This window comes from Littorina saxatilis, linkage group LG2 (genome assembly GCF_037325665.1).
Source record: "Littorina saxatilis isolate snail1 linkage group LG2, US_GU_Lsax_2.0, whole genome shotgun sequence".
Lineage (NCBI taxonomy): Eukaryota > Metazoa > Mollusca > Gastropoda > Littorinimorpha > Littorinidae > Littorina > Littorina saxatilis.
In genome coordinates this window covers 80,372,095-80,392,094 of record NC_090246.1, presented here as the reverse complement: position 1 = coordinate 80,392,094, position 20,000 = coordinate 80,372,095, and the positions used below count along the sequence as shown (strand labels likewise).

Sequence of the window (20,000 nt, the reverse complement as noted above, 5' to 3'; positions counted from 1 at the left end):
GGCTCCTGTTTGGGTGTGGGGAATTCTGGCCCGTGGTACACGTCGTTGTCCCCGCTCGTCGAGACCCCGCTGTCTGACTCGGACCCCGTGTGACTTTGTTCTTCTTCTGCCTGCACAAAGTTCTTTCAATTAGATACATAGCCCTGCGTCTCAACACACACACTTCTTTCGCTTAGATACATAGCCCTGGGTCTGAACACACACACTTCTTGCGCTTAGATACATAGCCCTGGGTCTCAACACAAACACTTCTTTCGCTTAGATACATAGCCCTGGGTCTCAACACACACACTTCTTTCGCTTAGATACATAGCCCTGGATCTGAACACACACACTTCTTTCGCTTAGATACATAGCCCTGGGTCTGAACACACACACTTCTTTCGCTTAGATACATAGCCCTGGGTCTCAACACACACACTTCTTTCGCTTAGATACATAGCCCTGGGTCTCAACACACACACTTCTTTCGCTTAGATACATAGCCCTGGGTCTCAACACACACACTTCTTTCGCTTAGATACATAGCCCTGGATCTGAACACACACACTTCTTTTGCTGAGAGACATAGCCCTGGGTCTCAACACACACACTTCTTTCGCTGAGAGACATAGCCCTGGGTCTCAACACACACACTTCTTTCGCTTAGGTACATAGCCCTGGATCTGAACACACACACTTCTTTCGCTTAGATACATAGCCCTGGGTCTGAACACACACACTTCTTTCGCTTAGATACATAGCCCTGGGTCTCAACACACACACTTCTTGCGCTTAGATACATAGCCCTGGGTCTCAACACAAACACTTCTTTCGCTTAGATACATAGCCCTGGATCTGAACACACACACTTCTTTCGCTTAGATACATAGCCCTGGGTCTGAACACACACACTTCTTTCGCTTAGATACATAGCCCTGGGTCTCAACACACACACTTCTTTCGCTTAGATACATAGCCCTGGGTCTCAACACACACACTTCTTTTGCTTAGATACATAGCCCTGGGTCTCAACACACACACTTCTTTCGCTTAGATACATAGCCCTGCGTCTCAACACACACACTTCTTTCACTTAGAAATATAGCCCTGCGTCTCAACACACACACACACTTCTTGCTCTTCCGGTTAGGCTGATACACAATTCTTACTGTAAAAGGCTTTGCTAGTTACAGAACTCAAGGTCTGAAGACACGAAGTTCTTGCCCTGTTCAGCTTAACCGACAGTTCTTGCTCTGTTATAGGCTATGTGTTTGGGGACAATATGCCGATGTAAACGTACCTTGATGACAAATCTTTTAAAGGCGCGCCCACTCTTGTCTTTCTTGCTCCTCTTCTCTGAAAAAGCCAAGAAATATATGCAATAATCACAGAAACGTACACATGTAAACGGAAACACCCAGGCCGTGAAAGGTAAATATGCGCCGAAATGGCTGCAATTACTGGCCGTATAAAATTTCATCTCACACGGCATCACTGCTGAGCGCCCAGAACTGTACCCACGGAATATGCGCGATAAAAGCCTCATTGATTGATTGATTGATTCTTCGGACTTGTAAATGAGCTGATAGTAGTACGAGAACAGAACTGTATCAATTCTCTTGTTGCATTCTGGATCTATTCTAGGAATTTGACCAGTGACACACTGAATTGCAGTAACTCGGGCATGCTTCAATTTGAACTTTCTTTCTTTATTTGGTGTTTAACGTCGTTTTCAACCACGAAGGTTATATCGCGACGGTTCAATTTGAACATTCTCAGTCATTAATGGGGGTTGGGGCGGGAGGTGAATGACACCTTCTCAAAGCCTAGTTAGATCGGCATAAGAGTTTTACCTATTGGTTGATCCAGCAGCTCGTAAATCCGGGCCGCGTTCTGTCCCTTGCGCTCGTTCTTGCACGTCACTTCCTCTATGTCCGGAACACTGTGTAGCGCACACCGGAAGTTGGACTTCCACTTCTTGTGGTCTTCTTCATCGCCCTCCCGGTAGATGCCTGTGTTGAAAGAGAAAACTGGTTTTAAGCGTGTCAATTTATAGCGTTTTGTAGGCATTCTGGGAACATTAGGAAACTAATATATTTGTCGAAAAGATCATTGGGACTTGTGGAGTGAATATCATGCACACACACACACACACACACACACACACACACACACACACACACACACACACACACACACACACACACACACACACACACACACACACACAAAAGTGAAGACTTGTGTCTTGATCGGTTTTTGTGTATGTGTGCATCTTCTAGGCATACTGGGAAAACAGAAAGGTTTTTTTTTAAATTGAAGTTGTAGAGTTGCTATTATGTAACACACACACACACACACACACACACACACACACACACACACACACACACACACACACACATACACGCACACACACACACACGCACGCACGCACGCACGCACACACACAACACACACACACACACACACACACACACACACACACGCACGCACACACACACACACTCCCCTCCCCTAACACACACACCCACCAACCTACCAGACTCGACTAAGCCTAGTAATATAAGCGCTCGCTCGAGTTCGTGCCCCTTTTGTGTTCCATTTCATCATTGCATCATATATACATGAAATAAAACCTTGTTCAAACAAACCTACCCGAGTGCCTAGCCCAGGCCTTGAAGAGTTTAACGTGCGGCTATCTGGCCACCACCACCTCCCCCGCCGCCACCACCACCACTCACACACATCCATACAAACAGCCAACCTACCCGAGTGCCTAGCCCAGGCCTTGAAGAGCTTAGCGTCCTCCACCTTGAACCCCTGTCTAGCGGCGTGTGGCCATCTGACGGCGAACCTCTTGCCGTCTTCCTTCCACCACAGAGCCTCCTGGAGCTCGCCACTGTCCAGCTTCTGCAGCAGCCATGGCCGCATCTTCTGGCGGTCAATGGGGCGAATGGGGCGGCGTTTTCCCGCCCCTCCAGGGCTGCCGGGGCTCTGGGGCGAACCCGGGGTCGAACCTCTCCTGGTGGTGGACTTTGGTTTTCCCATTTCCTGGAGACAGAGGGAAAGAGGCTGTGAATGGGTGGGGGAGGTGTAGAGCATTTCTTTGAAATGACAGAGAGAGAGAGGAGGGGGGGGCAGAAAGAGAGAGCGAGAGAGAGAGAGAGAGAGAGAGAGAGAGAGAGAGAGAGAGAGAGAGAGAGAGAGAGAGAGAGGGAGGGAGGGAGAGAGAGAGAGAGTTCCTAGAAAAGAGAGGCACCAAGTGTTCACTTCTTGCGCTGGTTTATCACGTGCACTATTGCAAAATTCTAACAAATCTCGTCAAGCGATATCAAAGTAATTAGTCAATCTGTCGGCCTGGAAGTAAGTGATCGACACGGAAAATCTGAGATCAGCCATCAGCAATCTTCGAGACTACAAATACGTGGCTAACCGAAACCCTTAAAACCAAGACGGGCCCAGCTGGTCTCGGCGAAGCATGCCAACATGATTTACATAAACAGATTTTTTTCCATTCTGAGCAAATGTGCAGAGTAGACATAACATATATGTTGGGATTCATGCATTCATAAGAAATACAACGCAATCGTTAAATCAAATTAATCGTCAACTGAGCAAAACGTCAAGTGCGAACAAACTTATTGACACGCTTACAACAGTCAGTTGTGGTTGGAGATATCTATTGATTACCCTTCTCTCCGGGTTGATCTTTATTTCTGTACCCCCTTTTTTAAATCTCACTAGGTAATCGTGTTGTAGATTATACAGGTGGAAGAATGCTCGCAGCCGAGACAAACGCCTGTGCAGAGTCATGGTCATTCCATGAAACCTACTTTGCACAATTCGTGTGGCGTCTGTTGCCACAATCATTGCAATCAATCGGGTTGGTTAGTGACCATGTGTGCATGGATGTGAATGTGTGCGTAGATGTTAACGGGTGCAAATATGTTGATATGTTCAGCCTAATAACCAAGCATGCAACACTGCTCACTCGTACGCACACATACAAACAGAAAGGCAGACAGACAAGACAGACAGACAAGACAGACAGACAAGACAGACAGACAAGACAGACAGACAAGACAGACAGACAAGACAGACAGACAAGACAGACAGACAAGACAGACAGACAAGACAGACAGACAGTTAGTCAGACAGACAAACAGACAGACACACAAACACACACACACACACACACACACACACACACACACACACAAACAGACACACATACACACACACACATATTCACACTTACGCACGCACGAACACACACACAACACACACACACACACACACACACACACACACACACCGTACACACACACACACACACACACATATATATATTTTCTTTGTACATCTGAAGAAGAAGAAAAATCGCATTCGACTTACACTGCGGCTGCTCCTACGTCTCTGACTGGAACACCCAGTTCTCAGACATCATCATAACCTTTGAGTCTTCCTGTTTTGCCACAGTCTCACACAACTATTCCACACTTCATTCTCCTTGTTTTGACGCATTCTAACACAACATTACATTCATACCGCCACTTTTTATGCTCGCGTGACGTTTGTCGAAGACGCATTACGTCAAGTGCGAACAAGTTTAAAGGCCAACTCCGCCTCGTGAAAACATACTGACTTTTGCAGCGTGTCATTAAGGACTCACTCCGCCACGTGAAAACATACTGACTTTTGCAGCGTGTCATTAAGGACTCACTCCGCCACGTGAAAACATACTGACTTTTGCAGCGTGTCATTAAAGGCCAACTCCGCCTCGTGAAAACATACTGACTGGTGCAGCGTGTTATTAAGGACTCACTCCGCCTCGTGAAAACATACTGACTGGTGCAGCGTGTTATTAAGGACTCACTCCGCCACGTGAAAACATACTGACTTTTGCAGCGTGTCATTAAGGACTCACTCCGCCACGTGAAAACATACTGACTTTTGCAGCGTGTTATTAAAGACTCACTCCGCCTCGTGAAAACATACTGACTTTTGCAGCGTGTCATTAAAGGCCAACTCCGCCTCGTGAAAACATACTGACTTTTGCAGCGTGTCATTAAGGACTCACTCCGCCTCGTTAAAACATACTGACTGGTGCAGCGTGTCATTAAAGACTCACTCCGCCACGTGAAAACATACTGACTTTTGCAGCTTGTCATTAAAGACTCACTCCGCCTCGTGAAAACATACTGACTTTTGCAGCGTGTTATTAAAGACTCACTCCGCCACGTGAAAACATACTGACTTTTGCAGCGTGTCATTAAAGACTCACTCCGCCACGTGAAAACATACTGACTGGTGCTGCGTGTTATTAAGGACTCACTCCGCCTCGTGAAAACATACTGACTGGTGCAGCGTGTTATTAAGGACTCACTCCGCCTCGTGAAAACATACTGACTTTTGCAGCGTGTCATTAAGGACTCACTCCGCCACGTGAAAACATACTGACTTTTGCAGCGTGTCATTAAGGACTCACTCCGCCACGTGAAAACATACTGACTTTTGCAGCGTGTCATTAAAGACTCACTCCGCCACGTGAAAACATACTGACTTTTGCAGCGTGTTATTAAAGACTCACTCCGCCTCACCGTCTCAGATCTGGTCACGCTTCAAGACAATCCCTCCGTTTGGTCACATACCAAACAGCAGCCTGAGTACCCTCTGTGCACAGTGGGTTTTTTTTAGAATTAATTTTGTAAAAGGCACTGGTACTTTTTTCGGAAATTAATTCATTACAAAAGTCGAACTCGGCAAAGCATGCATTCATGGTGTTGATTTTTGGTATGTGACCAAGTGGAGGGATGTTCGTATCCCATTTTAAAAGCATGACCAGATCTGAGACAGCCGAGGCGAACTGTTTTCACGAGGCGGGGTGAGTCCTTAATAACACGCTGCACCAGTCAGTTGTGGTTGGAGATATTGATTGCTCTTCTCTCCGGGTGGACTCTTTATTTCATTACCCCCTTTTTTTTCTCTTTTATTAACTGGCTGCTTGCTTTATGCTCTCACACGGGGAGGTTGGGCGTTTTTTGATCTAGTTCTTGTGTCAAAGATATTGAGGTCGGACAGGTAAAAGTACGTCACAAGAGGGTGTTTATTTCCTTACCCCTTTTTTTTAATTCTTTTTCTATGCTAACTTGGTGTTTCTGTCCCCAGAACTAAGGTCTATTTGGGACATGACGTGGTTATATGCTAGGAGATTCTTTTTCTTTTAACTGGCTGCTTGCTTTATGCTCTCACTGACACGGGGTGGTGGTGAGCTTTGATCTCGCGCTTGTGTCAAAGGTTTTTAGGTCGGACAGGTAAAAATAGGTCACAAGTGAATGTTTATGCACTGGTGAGCTAATCAGATGTATCACAGTGACCTAGATGGAAGGGACCTATCGGAGCTCGTTTCTTTCTCCTCGCCTTTACTTCCTGGTTGGGGACAGGCGCCGGAAGACGGTTATGTACTTATTGTTATTGTTTTGAACTTGTTGTTATTTTTGTTTCTATTTATTCATCTATCTTTTTATCAATGCATCTATCTATTTATTATTAATTAATTAATTAAATGATTCATTGAACTATTTTCTTCGTATTTCAAACAAAAACACAAGACACAAAAAGGGCGATTGGGGCTTGGGGTTGGGGGGGGGGCGCTGGGGTGAGGTGGGGTGGGGGGGGGGGGGGGGGGTATACGTAAGAGGCTGTGCCTGTGCCCGTAACGTGAGCTTTACGACCGAGTTGACCCCGAGCCAACTGACTGTGCCGCCACCATATTTAAGTCAATGACAGCCATAACCATACCGTACCCGTGACTGAAATATCAAGCTGCAAAACCGAATAAGCCAACCTGACCAAGGGCATAAATAACGCAGCAAGTAAAAGAAAAGAACGGGAGACTACATAAGCACAAAACAGACATGTCGATGGAAGAAACTGACTTCAAATCATCGTGTGTGTGTGCATTCATGTGTAAGTACACAGGTATATGTATGTGTGTGTATGTATGCTTGTGTTTGTGTGTGTGTGTGTGTGTGTGTGTGTGTGTGTGTGTGTGTGTGTGTGTGTGTGTGTGTGTGTGTGTGTGTGTGTGTGTGTGTGTGTTTGTTTGTGTGTGTGAGAATTGCCCAACAGTTCACGGCAGGAGGAGTGTGGGTTTGAGGGGAGGAGAGGTGTATGTACGTAAACATAAAAATAAATCAAGAAAGATTAAGCCCCAATAATTTCAAAAATTGGTAACACCTTTGTGGCCGTTTTGTCAACTTTGCCAAAGAAAATAGCATCTAGCCTGCGTGTGCACCCATACCACCACATCTAGCCTGAGTGTGCACCTAGACCACCACATCTAGCCTGAGTGTGCACCTATACCACCACATCTAGCCTGAGTGTGCACCTATACCACCACATCTAGCCTGAGTGTGCACCCATACCACCACATCTAGCCTGAGTGTGCATCTATACCACAACATCCAGCCTGAGTGTGCACCTATACCACCACATCTAGCCTGAGTGTGCACCTATACCACCACATCTAGCCTGAGTGTGCACCTATACCACAACATCCAGCCTGAGTGTGCACCTATACCACCACATCCAGCCTGAGTGTGCACCTAGACCACCACATCTAGCCTGAGTGTGCACCTATACCACCACATCTAGCCTGAGTGTGCACCTATACCACCACATCTAGCCTGAGTGTGCACCTATACCACAACATCTAGCCTGAGTGTGCACCCATACCACCACATCTAGCCTGAGTGTGCACCTATACCACCACATCTAGCCTGAGTGTGCACCCATACCACAACATCTAGTCTGAGTGTGCACCTATACCACCACATATAGCCTGAGTGTGCACCTATACCACCACATCTAGCCTGAGTGTGCACCCATACCACCACATCTAGCCTGAGTGTGCACCTATACCACCACATCTAGCCTGAGTGTGCACCTATACCACCACATCTAGCCTGAGTGTGCACCCATACCACAACATCTAGCCTGAGTGTGCACCTATACCACCACATCTAGCCTGAGTGTGCACCCATACCACAACATCTAGCCTGAGTGTGCACCTATACCACCACATCTAGCCTGAGTGTGCACCTATACCACCACATCTAGCCTGAGTGTGCACCTATACCACAACATCTAGCCTGAGTGTGCACCCATACCACCACATCTAGCCTGAGTGTGCACCTATACCACCACATCTAGCCTGAGTGTGCACCCATACCACCACATCTAGCCTGAGTGTGCACCTATACCACCACATCTAGCCTGAGTGTGCACCCATACCACCACATCTAGCCTGAGTGTGCACCCATACCACCACATCTAGCCTGAGTGTGCACCCATACCACAACATCTAGCCTGAGTGTGCACCTATACCACCACATCTAGCCTGAGTGTGCACCTATACCACCACATCTATCCTGAGTGTGCACCTATACCACCACATCTAGCCTGAGTGTGCACCTAGACCACCACATCTAGCCTGAGTGTGCACCTATACCACAACATCTAGCCTGAGTGTGCACCCATACCACCACATCTAGCCTGAGTGTGCACCCATACCACAACATCTAGCCTGAGTGTGCACCTATACCACCACAGCTAGCCTGAGTGTGCACCTATACCACCACATCTAGCCTGAGTGTGCACCTATACCACAACATCTAGCCTGAGTGTGCACCCATACCACCACATCTAGCCTGAGTGTGCACCCATACCACCACATCTAGCCTGAGTGTGCACCCATACCACCACATCTAGCCTGAGTGTGCACCTATACCACCACATCTAGCCTGAGTGTGCACCTATACCACCACATCTAGCCTGAGTGTGCACCTATACCACCACATCTAGCCTGAGTGTGCACCTAGACCACCACATCTAGCCTGAGTGTGCACCCATACCACCACATCTAGCCTGAGTGTGCACCTATACCACCACATCTAGCCTGAGTGTGCACCTATACCACCACATCTAGCCTGAGTGTGCACCCATACCACCACATCTAGCCTGAGTGTGCACCCATACCACCACATCTAGCCTGAGTGTGCACCTATACCACCACATCTAGCCTAAGTGTGCACCTATACCACCACATCTAGCCTGAGTGTGCACCCATACCACCACATCTAGCCTGAGTGTGCACCTATACCACCACATCTAGGTCTCGGGGACATCCGCGCCGACGCCGTGTGGGATACCTGACGGATAAGCCTCCGCCCTCTTAGGTCACATCTCGCACATTCCTATCCCCCCCCCCCGCCCCCCCCCCCCCCCCCCCCAGCCCCGCCTTTCTCCATTCTCTCCGGCCTTCTCCAGCGCAATCCACCCCCCACCCTCCCTGTTGACACTCGAAGTGGTGTGAGAGACCGTGCGTGCACATTAAACTGAAATGGAAACAGTGCTTGTTTACCACCGCGCGCTGTACAAACAAGCTGAGTATTTAATACGTTTATCTACAGGCAACGACAGAAGTAAAGTACATAACAAAGGACACTTAAGAGACGTGAAAGGAACGGTTTTAAATTCCACACGATCCTATTATCATTGGCTTTTTTTTTTAAAGGCACATTCAGCTTCGCGTAAGCCATCAGGCGGTCACAGACACTGTCAGGCTTTCACACACAATAAAAACACCCTTTCGTGTTAACACTCATCGCTGGAGAACACCCTAGGTGCCCTCCATAAAGAGTGAGCATTTTTCAAAGAATGTAATTTTGCGTTGACAGACGGATTTTTATCCCGACAAATCGGAAGCCTCGTTGTGGCGCTAGACCTAACATTTAAAATCTAAATAATAAACTGACAGCTTGTTACACAAACATTCTTAAATCATAAACCTTATGTGCGTGTGGCAAGAATCAGACAGCAGAGCATCCTGAACTCAGGTCAAAAATGAGTTACTTCCCTTCGAGTCTCATTCTATCCCTGACAGGATGCCTTGGTTTTCTTTCTGTGGGTAAGAAATTGATTTTTTTTTCTTTTTATACATATTTAGATCTTTTCGTAATGTGTTATGGATATAAGCAGATTCGTGATCGTCGATAATGATTTTTCATGGTGTTGTGTAATTTTTAAATTACAAAGGAATTGATATGTAAGACAGTTTCAAGCGAGCTATCTTTCAAATTTAGATCAGTGCTTGCGAAAAAACATATGGGAGATAACTCTGTATTCTTGTTTTGATAGATTCGCGCAATAATTCAGCATGCTGTCAGAGAGAAACTGGCAATAGCCGTGGACCGATGATTATCATCAGCAGAGCACATCCTGCAGGCTTGTCCATACCACAGTGCTCTGGGGGACACCATCTGGCCAGAGGAGACAGCGCTACAAAAGAAGCTATACGGCCCCAGAGAGGACTTGGAGAGGACAGCACGTTTCGCCCTGCAGTGCGGACTGACGATCTAACAACCGCCGCCGATAAGTTCGTGTGACTCGCAGCCATTTGTTGCATTTTAGATTCAGAGGTACACAATAACGTGCTTTTGCAGATACAGCGAGTCGCATTGAAATCACAAAATGACGACGAAATTGTGGAAAAAAGGAAAGTGGATCACTCGGGTCCACGATGGCTCATGCGTTAGATAAACCACAAAATCTGGTGTGTGGTTTACACAAGCTAAGTATCCATTCAAACGAACTGTGTCGTTCAATGCTATTAACTTTATGCTATTGCAAGTGTGTTCCATAAGGTTAGAACTGCTTTTTTCATGAGAAGATTTAAATCGTTCTGTAAACCAGTTGAGGCAGACTGGGGCTTTAAGATGTGCGGGTATAGACGGGGCAAGCGACTCCAGTTTTGTGTGTGTGTGTTTTATTCCCTTCATTGATGTTGAGTTCTTTCTTTCATTCTTTATTTTGTCTTGCTTGTTTGTTAAGTTTGTTGTGTGTGTTAGGGGTCGGTTTGCCTGTTGTGGGCAATGAATGTGTTCCTTGTGTTGTCAGCTTCCTGGATGTACCACGCTCCTTCTACTATCTTCATTGTTTCTTTCATTTCTTCCTTCATTTTTAATGTTCTTCTTTATGTGTATGGGGGGGGGGGGGGCAGGGGGGAGGTTTAGTGCACACCTATCCACGGTAATGAAAGCAAAGTGTGGTTTTGTGGTATGACATTCATATGAAAGCTAGGTAAATATAGAATACTTCGATCATGGCTTTCTTGGGTGTTGCACTGAACCAGTTGTACGCGACTTTTTCAATGTTTCAATACAATTATGAACAGAAAAAACCCCGAACGTAAACTTGGTATCACACAGCAAGCACTGAAGTATTCTGTTTATCATACATTCTGTATTTTGTGTATCATACAATATGTACTTTGTGTGTTTGAATGTAAACTTACTGTACTGACATCCCTCGATTTGAATCGACTCACTTTTCGACCTTCAAACCATGTCACTCAATTTGACAATCAGTCTTCCGCGTTGAAAACACTCTCACATAGTTCGCCTTTCTGAACATTATGATGTTCTTCATTGAACATTTTACTTAGAATTGAGCATAATGCAGTCAGTTACACACAAAAAAGAAGCATTTGCCTCAGAAACAAAGCAAAAAGAAAGAAAGAAAGAAACAACAACAACAACAACAACAACAACAACAACAACAACAACAACAACAACAACAACAACAACAACAACAACAACAACACTGAACCTATCATTTCGCCTCGCCTCTGGAAAATGATCAGATCAGATGATTAGTAGGCATCGTTAAATAAGTACAAGCCACTTAGCCCACTAAAACTGACATAGAATGCCATACTATTCATCGGTTTATACAGCTACCCGTTATGGCCTGCCACACGTACACGCACAAGCAGTTTTTCGATCCGAGCTAAACACACGATATCTGGTAATATTATCTATCAGCATGTACAAAATATGTAACGATCTGTTTGCACGCATTGTGCACAGCATACGCCATTAGCTTGCTTATCCGCCCTTCTTGTCATGGCCACACATACATCTATCACATACGATCGTGTGTCCTGACATTCGATCATGCAAAAACTATCCAGACCAACATGGCTGTGAAAACTGACTATCGATCTGTTTACGGGCTGACATTATTTATTTTTAATATCTTCTTCAAATACACAGATCATGTCATGGAGGTTGGTTGGTTGGTTGGTTGGTTGGTTGGTTGGTTATTATTTTGTATCGTCTTGCCATAGAGGTTACAACTCAATGCACAAAATAGCTCTTCAAAGACCTAGAAATCGCTACAGGGGGATGTTCCCACTACTACAGAAGATGCACATCAATTTACATTACTAATGTTCTTTCATGCAATTTGAAGAGCAATTTTTAACAAACGCGGAGAAAGAAACTTTGTTTTGTAAATCATTTGTGAAAACGCCACCCTCTCTCTGTCCGTCTGTCTCTCTCTCTATCTCCTCCCTCCTCTGTCTGTCTGTCTGTCTCTCCTCTCTTTCTGTTCCTCTCTCGCTCTCTCTCTCACTCCCTCTCTCTCTCTCTCCCTCTCTCTCTCTCTCTCTCTCTCTCTCTCTCTCTCTCTCTCTCCCGCTCTCTATGCGTGTAGTCTGCACACATCGCTCGATGGAGCGTACTGGGACGAACCCCCGTAAAATACACACATGCACACCATGCCAGCCCTGATCCATTCACTGCGAGCATGAGGATTTGGGAGGGGTTCATTCCTGGGTTAACTATTGAAGATCCGCCAAGTAGAAAGCTTTTGTACGTGTGTGTGTGTGTGTGTGTGTGTGTGTGTGTGTGTGTGTGTGTGTGTGCGTGCGTGCGTGCGTGCGTGCGTGCGTGCGTGTTTGTCTGTATTTGTGTCTGTCTGCGTGCATGCGTGTCTCTGTCTGTCTTCCTGCCAACTGAAGTGTTTTGCTCCAAGTCCTATCCGACAACATTGCAAAGGTCGCCTAATGACCCAGTAGCTCACTGCAAGTCTTACGTCTCTTCGATCAATAAAATTAATGCAGTCGCTCAACACACCAACAGTTAGCGCAGCGACTTGTACCGACAACTTGTGATTATCGCTGCCTTACCTGTTATTGAATATATATCGAATTTCTTCACACCGGGCCGCGCTATTCAGATCCTCAACTTTTGTGTGTGTTAGTGTACATGTCCTCTTAAAGAACACAGTTAACACTTCGATCGCACACTGACTCGGTCCGTATGAACTAGTGAAGCACAGGCCGTCTACTGAGTTATTTACAGAGCAGTGAATATATTTAATGAATTCATTTGTCTACATGAGGCAAGGGTAGGGGGGATGGTGGGATGGTAGTGGCAGACAAGATATACAGTACGACAAACAAAATTTTAAAAAAGACAGTAAAACAGAGGAAAACTGTACCATACAGGCACATAGTTATATTGCTTGGATTCGACCTCATCTACGTGTTTCTGAGTTCGTGGGTGGGATGGGGGAGGGGGGGGGGAGGGCTGTCCTAGGTAGAGTTATACTGTATTATATACTCGAGCCTGCACTGGCAACCAGCTGTAAGTACCGACCACCTGTCAATAGTGGTCACCTGTCAATAGCGACCACTTGTCAATAAGGACCACCCGTCCATGGCAAACATCTGTCAATAACGTGCGCACAACGACAGCCACAAAAGATCCCCTACACATTTTTCTCGCCATGTAATGATGCACACTGTATAGCGACTACCTGTCTACAACGAGCACTTTTGGTAAGTCGCTTGGGCGGTCGTTTCAGATAACCGCCGTTGGTCACTCGGCTTGACTGGCCTGTCGGTCAATGAGCAGGAGACTTGACCAAAGTCTGTGACTGTGGCAAGGACAAGGGATGATAGCGTGTTTGTCTCAGCTACTTGACCTACCTCACTGACCTCACAAACCGTCCATCGGCTCAGAAAACAACAGCTTAATATATGAGTGGTTTTCCATGAAACCCAACTGCAACTCAAGGCGGAAAACGCAAAGACATACCACATCTGAACCGCTTTTCTAAGGTCCAGAAACAGCAAGATCGTGTAGCCAAGACCGTATGTGTTTGTAGATTTTGACGTCACCCGTATGCGTTTAGAAACTCGATGCAGATACGACGGTTGACGTACGCGGCTTGTCGAAATAAGGACAGAAAATGACGCGGCATGACGTCATGTCCATGAAATGTAAGGCTCGTACGACAACCGCTCGAAACCCGGTGTCATGAACTGAAACCTCTGCTGAACAATCCTTCTCATTGCGGTCAATGCGCATGCGCCAATCTTGGACTTAAAAAATGCGACCCTTTGACCGAACGAACCATGGGTTAGGGTTAGGGTTAGGATTAGGGTTAGGATTAGGGTTAGGATTAGGGTTAGGATTAGGGTTAGGATTAGGGTTAGGGTTAGGTTGTTCACGACCTGACTGATTAATCTCCCCATGTTAGCGCATGCGCATTGACCGCAATGAGAAGGATTGTTCAGGCAGAGTTTTCGGTTCGTGACACCGGTTCTCTCGGTGACTCAGAGTTATTAGCGTATTAAATGTCGGCTGTTCACAGTTTAATTAACGCCGATGATGTAGATCACGTGCAATGTTTTCTTTGTCTTCCGACGAACTATAGGCCTACTATAGCCTTGACGACTTGTTGCCTGTTTCACTAGAGAGGACAAGCGTGGGCTGCAGTCTAGCCCACACAGCCTAATTATACGGATATGAACTTTACGTTGCCACTGAGTTAAACACTGCAGACTGCATTCAGTGATTTAGGTGACCTTGCTTTTTGTGCACATAACAAAGGGCCATAAGTTATACAGCATTGACAACGATCAGTTGACTCAGCGTGTCACGGTGACATGGCGCTTGTGACTCGATACTGATTTATGCACAAATGCATCGATTGTGGCTTGGTGGTGTCGCGTCAGTTCAGCAAAAACTTTGTCCCAAATGATCGAGGTACGCTCGATATCAAATACCTGCATTATGCTTCCTGGGCTAGCAATTGTAAAAGCTATCCTTCAATGAGCCCGAAGTCAACTTGACTAAGATTTCGCGAGGTCTTTTTACCGAAAACCCAGTCAGTGCTAACGCTTCGTGCAGCTAGCTTCGCAAAGCATACTTCGCGTAGTCGACTTCGCCCAATTAATGACTGGATTCACAGAAACAGTTGCACATGTTTACTGTAGTCTTTCTTGTATCGACGCTTCCGCCCAAAGACTTCGCTTGGTTCAACGTGTGCACATAGAAGAAAAGCTGGATCACAGTGATAACATACTGATTTGCTACATACATATATATTACACATATAATTACACGCCCCTGAGGAAGGCCTGGCAATAGGTCGAAAATTTGGGCTGCCACTTGACATTCTTTGTTTGGCTTTTCTTTTCCTTGATTTTGTTATATATATATATATATATATATATATAAAACATCAGAAATTATGAAAGAAACAATTGAAAGTCAGCAGAGACTTTCTTCCGAGATTTGTTAAATCTCTTAGCAGAGAAAGAGAGAGAGAAAAAAGTATCCCTTCACAGACAGCCTATTGGGAGCATCAGACCCTCCTCAAGGGGGACCGAGATTTACAATGCAAAGTCCCTTTGTGGGGGACGTATCACAAGGAAATCTAGTCCTGAGGAGGACCATTGTTTTTGTACCTAGACCAGACACGTGTTTCGACACTATTGTGTCTCATCATATATATATGCGTATGCGTGCATGCCAAGTGTTGATGCTGATCGTTCCCCGACAAGGGCACCACTTATGGGGCAGGAAGGAAGTCGTTGAGAGGGTCAGACTGAGTGTAAACAAGGAAAATCACGCAAGGCAGCAGAACTAGAGACAGGCACCGAGACAGCACAGAGAACACTGTCAAGAAATGGACACAAAAAGCACCCCAGATAAGAGGTAACGATTAGACTACACACGAACGACCTCGGACATAGAGACAGAAGGGACACGTCAATAACACCAACACACAGGAAAGACCAGGTGGCACTCGACACAAGTAGCCCTTTGTGAGGTTTGTCTTCGCACTAAATACATCTTAAACCCATGATGTTCCCTCTTCTGACAGGATGTGACGTCACCAGTACACAAAAGATCGCAGAACCAACGGGGATGAATTGGGACAATGCAATGTATCAAAGACTGCAGAATCAAAGAAATAAAACAAAAAAACAAGCAAGAATGGTAAAATAATGGAACGATCAATCTTTGACAACACACGACATTCACCAGTGCTGCTAACCTTCCAAAATGCACAATGATTCTGGTTCAATGTTGGAACGTTTGCAGCCTATTTGTGTTTTCGGGCCGGATTTCTACAAAAACAAAGACAAGTTGAACACTAACCTGTTTGTCAAGTAGCTGCTGCATTTGCAGGCGAGCGCACATCCGTCGCGTCATTACCCCCATGTTGAGGCCGTGCACAACCAACACTAATTCGTCACCGTTGATGAATGACACCAACCGTGAAGTTGGGCTGATTGATAAGACACCCTCGTGCACCCCGACACGCCCTAGTGTCAATTAACTTGATGCACACGGGCCCTGCGCAGCAACGCCTCAACCGTATTTACTGCTTGTTATGAAATCAGCCCGAGGGCATGGCCGCTGTCACAGTCTGATGCCCTTTCAGTGTCACGCCGCACTCCAACTATCCAACAAAACAACGTTAACAACATTCGATGGTCGCGATGTTTCTGTACAACACCACTTCTGTTTTCACAGCCTGAAGTTCACGAGAATATTGTTTGAGCAACGAACCCCGCTGCAGTGTGCCTTTTATCATGTTCGTGTTTCACAGAGATCCGTATTCCTGAGAAACCAGGGACTGATGCGCCCACTGCAGGTCTACGTTGACACAAACCGCTCAGTGAGCACAGAAACCCATGTAGGACTGAGAGGGTCAGACTGAGTGTAACATTGACACACACTCAAACAATATGACTCTTCGGACTGAATGTTATTTCCAACTGCAAACGCAACCGTGGTGTAACAAAATGTCTTGGGAAAGACACCTCATAGTTGACTAGACTTGACGTGTCGAATGACCTTGAACTGAGCAAGCCAGACAAAAACAGTCTTCTCTACCTACACCACCCGGCTATTCCGACCCAAATAGAATAGCGGGAATTCCCAGAAAAAATTCTCCTGCGGAAACTCCGATCCATCTTTCCCGTTTCGACCGGCTGGGAAAAACAACAGCTGTTTCCCCCTACCATCCCTCCGCAGCTATGGCAGCTCCAAGCCTCCCCCCTCCTCTCCCCTCCCCAATACACACACACACACACACACTCGCATCGTCCCCGCATGCACACATTCTCGATCTCAAGAGTCTCTCTATCCTTTCTCTCTTTCTCTATTTCTCTCTCTCTCTGTCTCTGTCTCTCTCTCGCTCTCTCTCTCTGTCTCTGTCTCTCTCTCGCTCTCTCTCTCTCTCTGTCTCTCTCTCTCTCTCCTCAGTCACACTTCCCAACCCCACCCATCCACTTGATACAGACACCCCACTTGCCCCCCCCCCCCCCCCCCACACACACACACATACGTTCGAATTCAGCCGTTTATTTCAATCAATCAATCAATATGAGGCTTATATCGCGCGTATTCCGTGGGTACAGTTCTAAGCGCAGGGATTTATTTTTTATTTTATTTTTTATTTTATGCAATTTATATCGCGCACATTATTCAAGGCGCAGGGATTTATTTATGCTGTGTGAGATGGAATTTGTTTTATACAATACATCACGCATTCACATCGGCCAGCAGATCGCAGCCATTTCGGCGCATATCCTACTTTTCACGGCCTATTATTCCAGTCACATGGGTATTTTGGTGGACATTTTTATCTATGCCTATACAATTTTGCCAGGAAAGACCCTTTTGTCAATCGTGGGATCTTTAACGTGCACACCCCAATGTAGTGTATTTGTTAGCACATCACTCACTGACAAAAAGCTACGCATGTCGAACTCCCGACGCTGAAATAGAACTAACACAGGCACCCGACACTGTAGCAGCTGACACTGCTTCTCATTGCCCCGAAAGTGTACGTGAACTTGAAAGCGAACTTTTTAGACAAGCTTGCGTGACACTGACAGCGAAGGTGAAACAGCAACTTCTGTGCGAGTTGCACTCTCGCGGAAAGTGTCAAGGATTCACACGTCACTAAATGAGTGCTGTGCGAATTTTGAAGGCGGGCTGTATTCGTTGTTTACATGCAGAACAATGCTTTTTTTAAACTCATATCAAGGGGAGTATTTTAGTTTCTCATAAAATTGACTTTCAATTAAAATGAATCTGAGAAGACCGATTTTAGACGCAGTGCATTTCTCTTTCGAGAACGACTTTTAGGGACAGTCAAGTTGTGGCCTAAGGCCTTTTCTCCTAAACATGTGCTCTACTGCGTTATTTTGAGAGAGAAAAACATGAGTACTTTTAGACAGCGTCTACTTTGTTCAAGTCAACGCGCTTAGGACATGACAGATGAAACATTTTGTTACATTAACATATATATATATTGACAGATGTATTATTAACATAATATATCGACAGAATAAGCATAGTGCACCAAAACCTATCCATACGGACTATTGAGTAAACCGGTTCCGGGTTTGCGTTTTGCTTCCTCTCTCTGCCTTTGATGACGAAGGATTTTTACTTTGGGACCAAAGCAGCAACATTAAAAAGCTTTTAGCAATGGTGAGACCAATAACAACACAGTCGAGTCGCGCTTCGTTTTAACATTTTATTTTGCTGAAGGTTCAAAACATGCGTGTGCATGAGACTTTTTAAGAGGTCCACAAGCCCGACTTCAACGTAGTTTCGACACGATTAGGCAAAAAAAAAATAGGTGTGGTTACGGTAACATAGCCAAAAAAAATAGGGTAGGTAGGTAGGCAATCACTTTTTTTTTTTAAACTTTTTTTTCTAATGTGTACAAATTAAACCTACTTGACAGGGAAATAAGTGTGCGACTCGGGCGCTTTCGCTTTCATTGCGTTTTTTGCACTCGAGTTTTTTTTGTTTTTTGTTTTTGTTTTTTTTACAAATGTAATAAAAAGTTATAGGGTCGGCCCCTAAAATTAGGGTAGGTCGGGTTACCGTAACCACACCTATTTTTTTTTTTAGGCCTTAGCCTAAATCGACATCAATTACTTTACTCGAAAACTCTCAAAGACGAGACGAATGACGATGTTCAGTAGTAACTCACCAAAGAGAATACTGAATACGTTGATAAATTAATTAGTAGCCTACTCCGAAAGCAATCGACACTGACTTCCATATATATTTATATCGCAGGTAAGTTTGTTTTGCCGGAAAGAAACATCACAACGTCACGTGCATTCACCACACGGCATTATGATTTTTCCCCTGCATCAGCTGGTACAAAGGGCATGTTGTGTGCATCCTTGTATAAAGACAGAACCTTAGGCGCTTGATGTTTTCAGTCATGAGAGTCGAGGTGCAGAAGCAAACAAATACAACAATCGACTTATTACCCGACATGTGCAGAAATAAGGAGACTAGACTAAAACCCCTCAATCCCTAGAAAAGTCTTTCTTCTTGTGTGGCGAACAGATGGACATTATTTTATTACACCCCCGGTATAGGGGTGTGTATAGGTTTCGGTCAATGTGTTTGTGTGTTTGTGTGTTTGTGTTCGCATATAGATCTCAAGAATGAACGGACCGATCGTCACCAAACTTGGTGAACAGGTTCTATACATTCCTGAGACGGTCCTTACAAAAATTGGGACCAGTCAAACACACGGTTAGGGAGTTATTGCTGGATTAAGATTCTACAAGGACTTATAGAGAAACATATTCATGGTCAAAGGGAAATAACCTTCTCAGTTGGTGGCAGTGAGAATGGGTGCAGTGAGAATGGTTATTTCCCTTTGACCAACGGGGGTGTTTTTCCTACCTCGAAGGAATTTCTTGTTTTGTTTGTTTTGGGCTCAATGGCCTCTTTCGCGTTTGACGGTCAGACTTTCCACGGAAACGTGCGTAGCCGTAGGCTGTGTTTGATAAGTCTACCTGGAAATGGGTGCCGGTATGTGGGTAC

At 45.5% G+C, this 20,000-nt stretch overlaps 1 protein-coding gene across 5 annotated transcripts in view; it reads right to left on the bottom strand.

Moving 5' to 3' along the window:
* Positions 1-20,000, bottom strand: part of LOC138959849 (uncharacterized) — a 104,484-nt gene that overhangs the window by 4,306 nt on the left and 80,178 nt on the right. For 2 of the 5 annotated variants that reach the window (XM_070331494.1, XM_070331493.1), the window contains 4 exons: positions 2,754-3,036; positions 1,836-1,994; positions 1,283-1,338; positions 1-110 (listed from right to left, as the gene is read on the bottom strand). The exon at positions 1-110 is cut by the window's left edge and continues 41 nt beyond it. In XM_070331494.1, coding sequence (XP_070187595.1) covers positions 1-110; positions 1,283-1,338; positions 1,836-1,994; positions 2,754-3,033 — 605 coding nt within the window. In that variant the 5' untranslated portion in view covers positions 3,034-3,036. Of the gene's footprint in view, positions 111-1,282; positions 1,339-1,835; positions 1,995-2,753; positions 3,037-4,380; positions 4,688-16,286; positions 16,966-20,000 lie in introns of those variants that run through there. The other 3 variants (XM_070331492.1, XM_070331491.1, XM_070331495.1) reach the window with 3 other exon arrangements.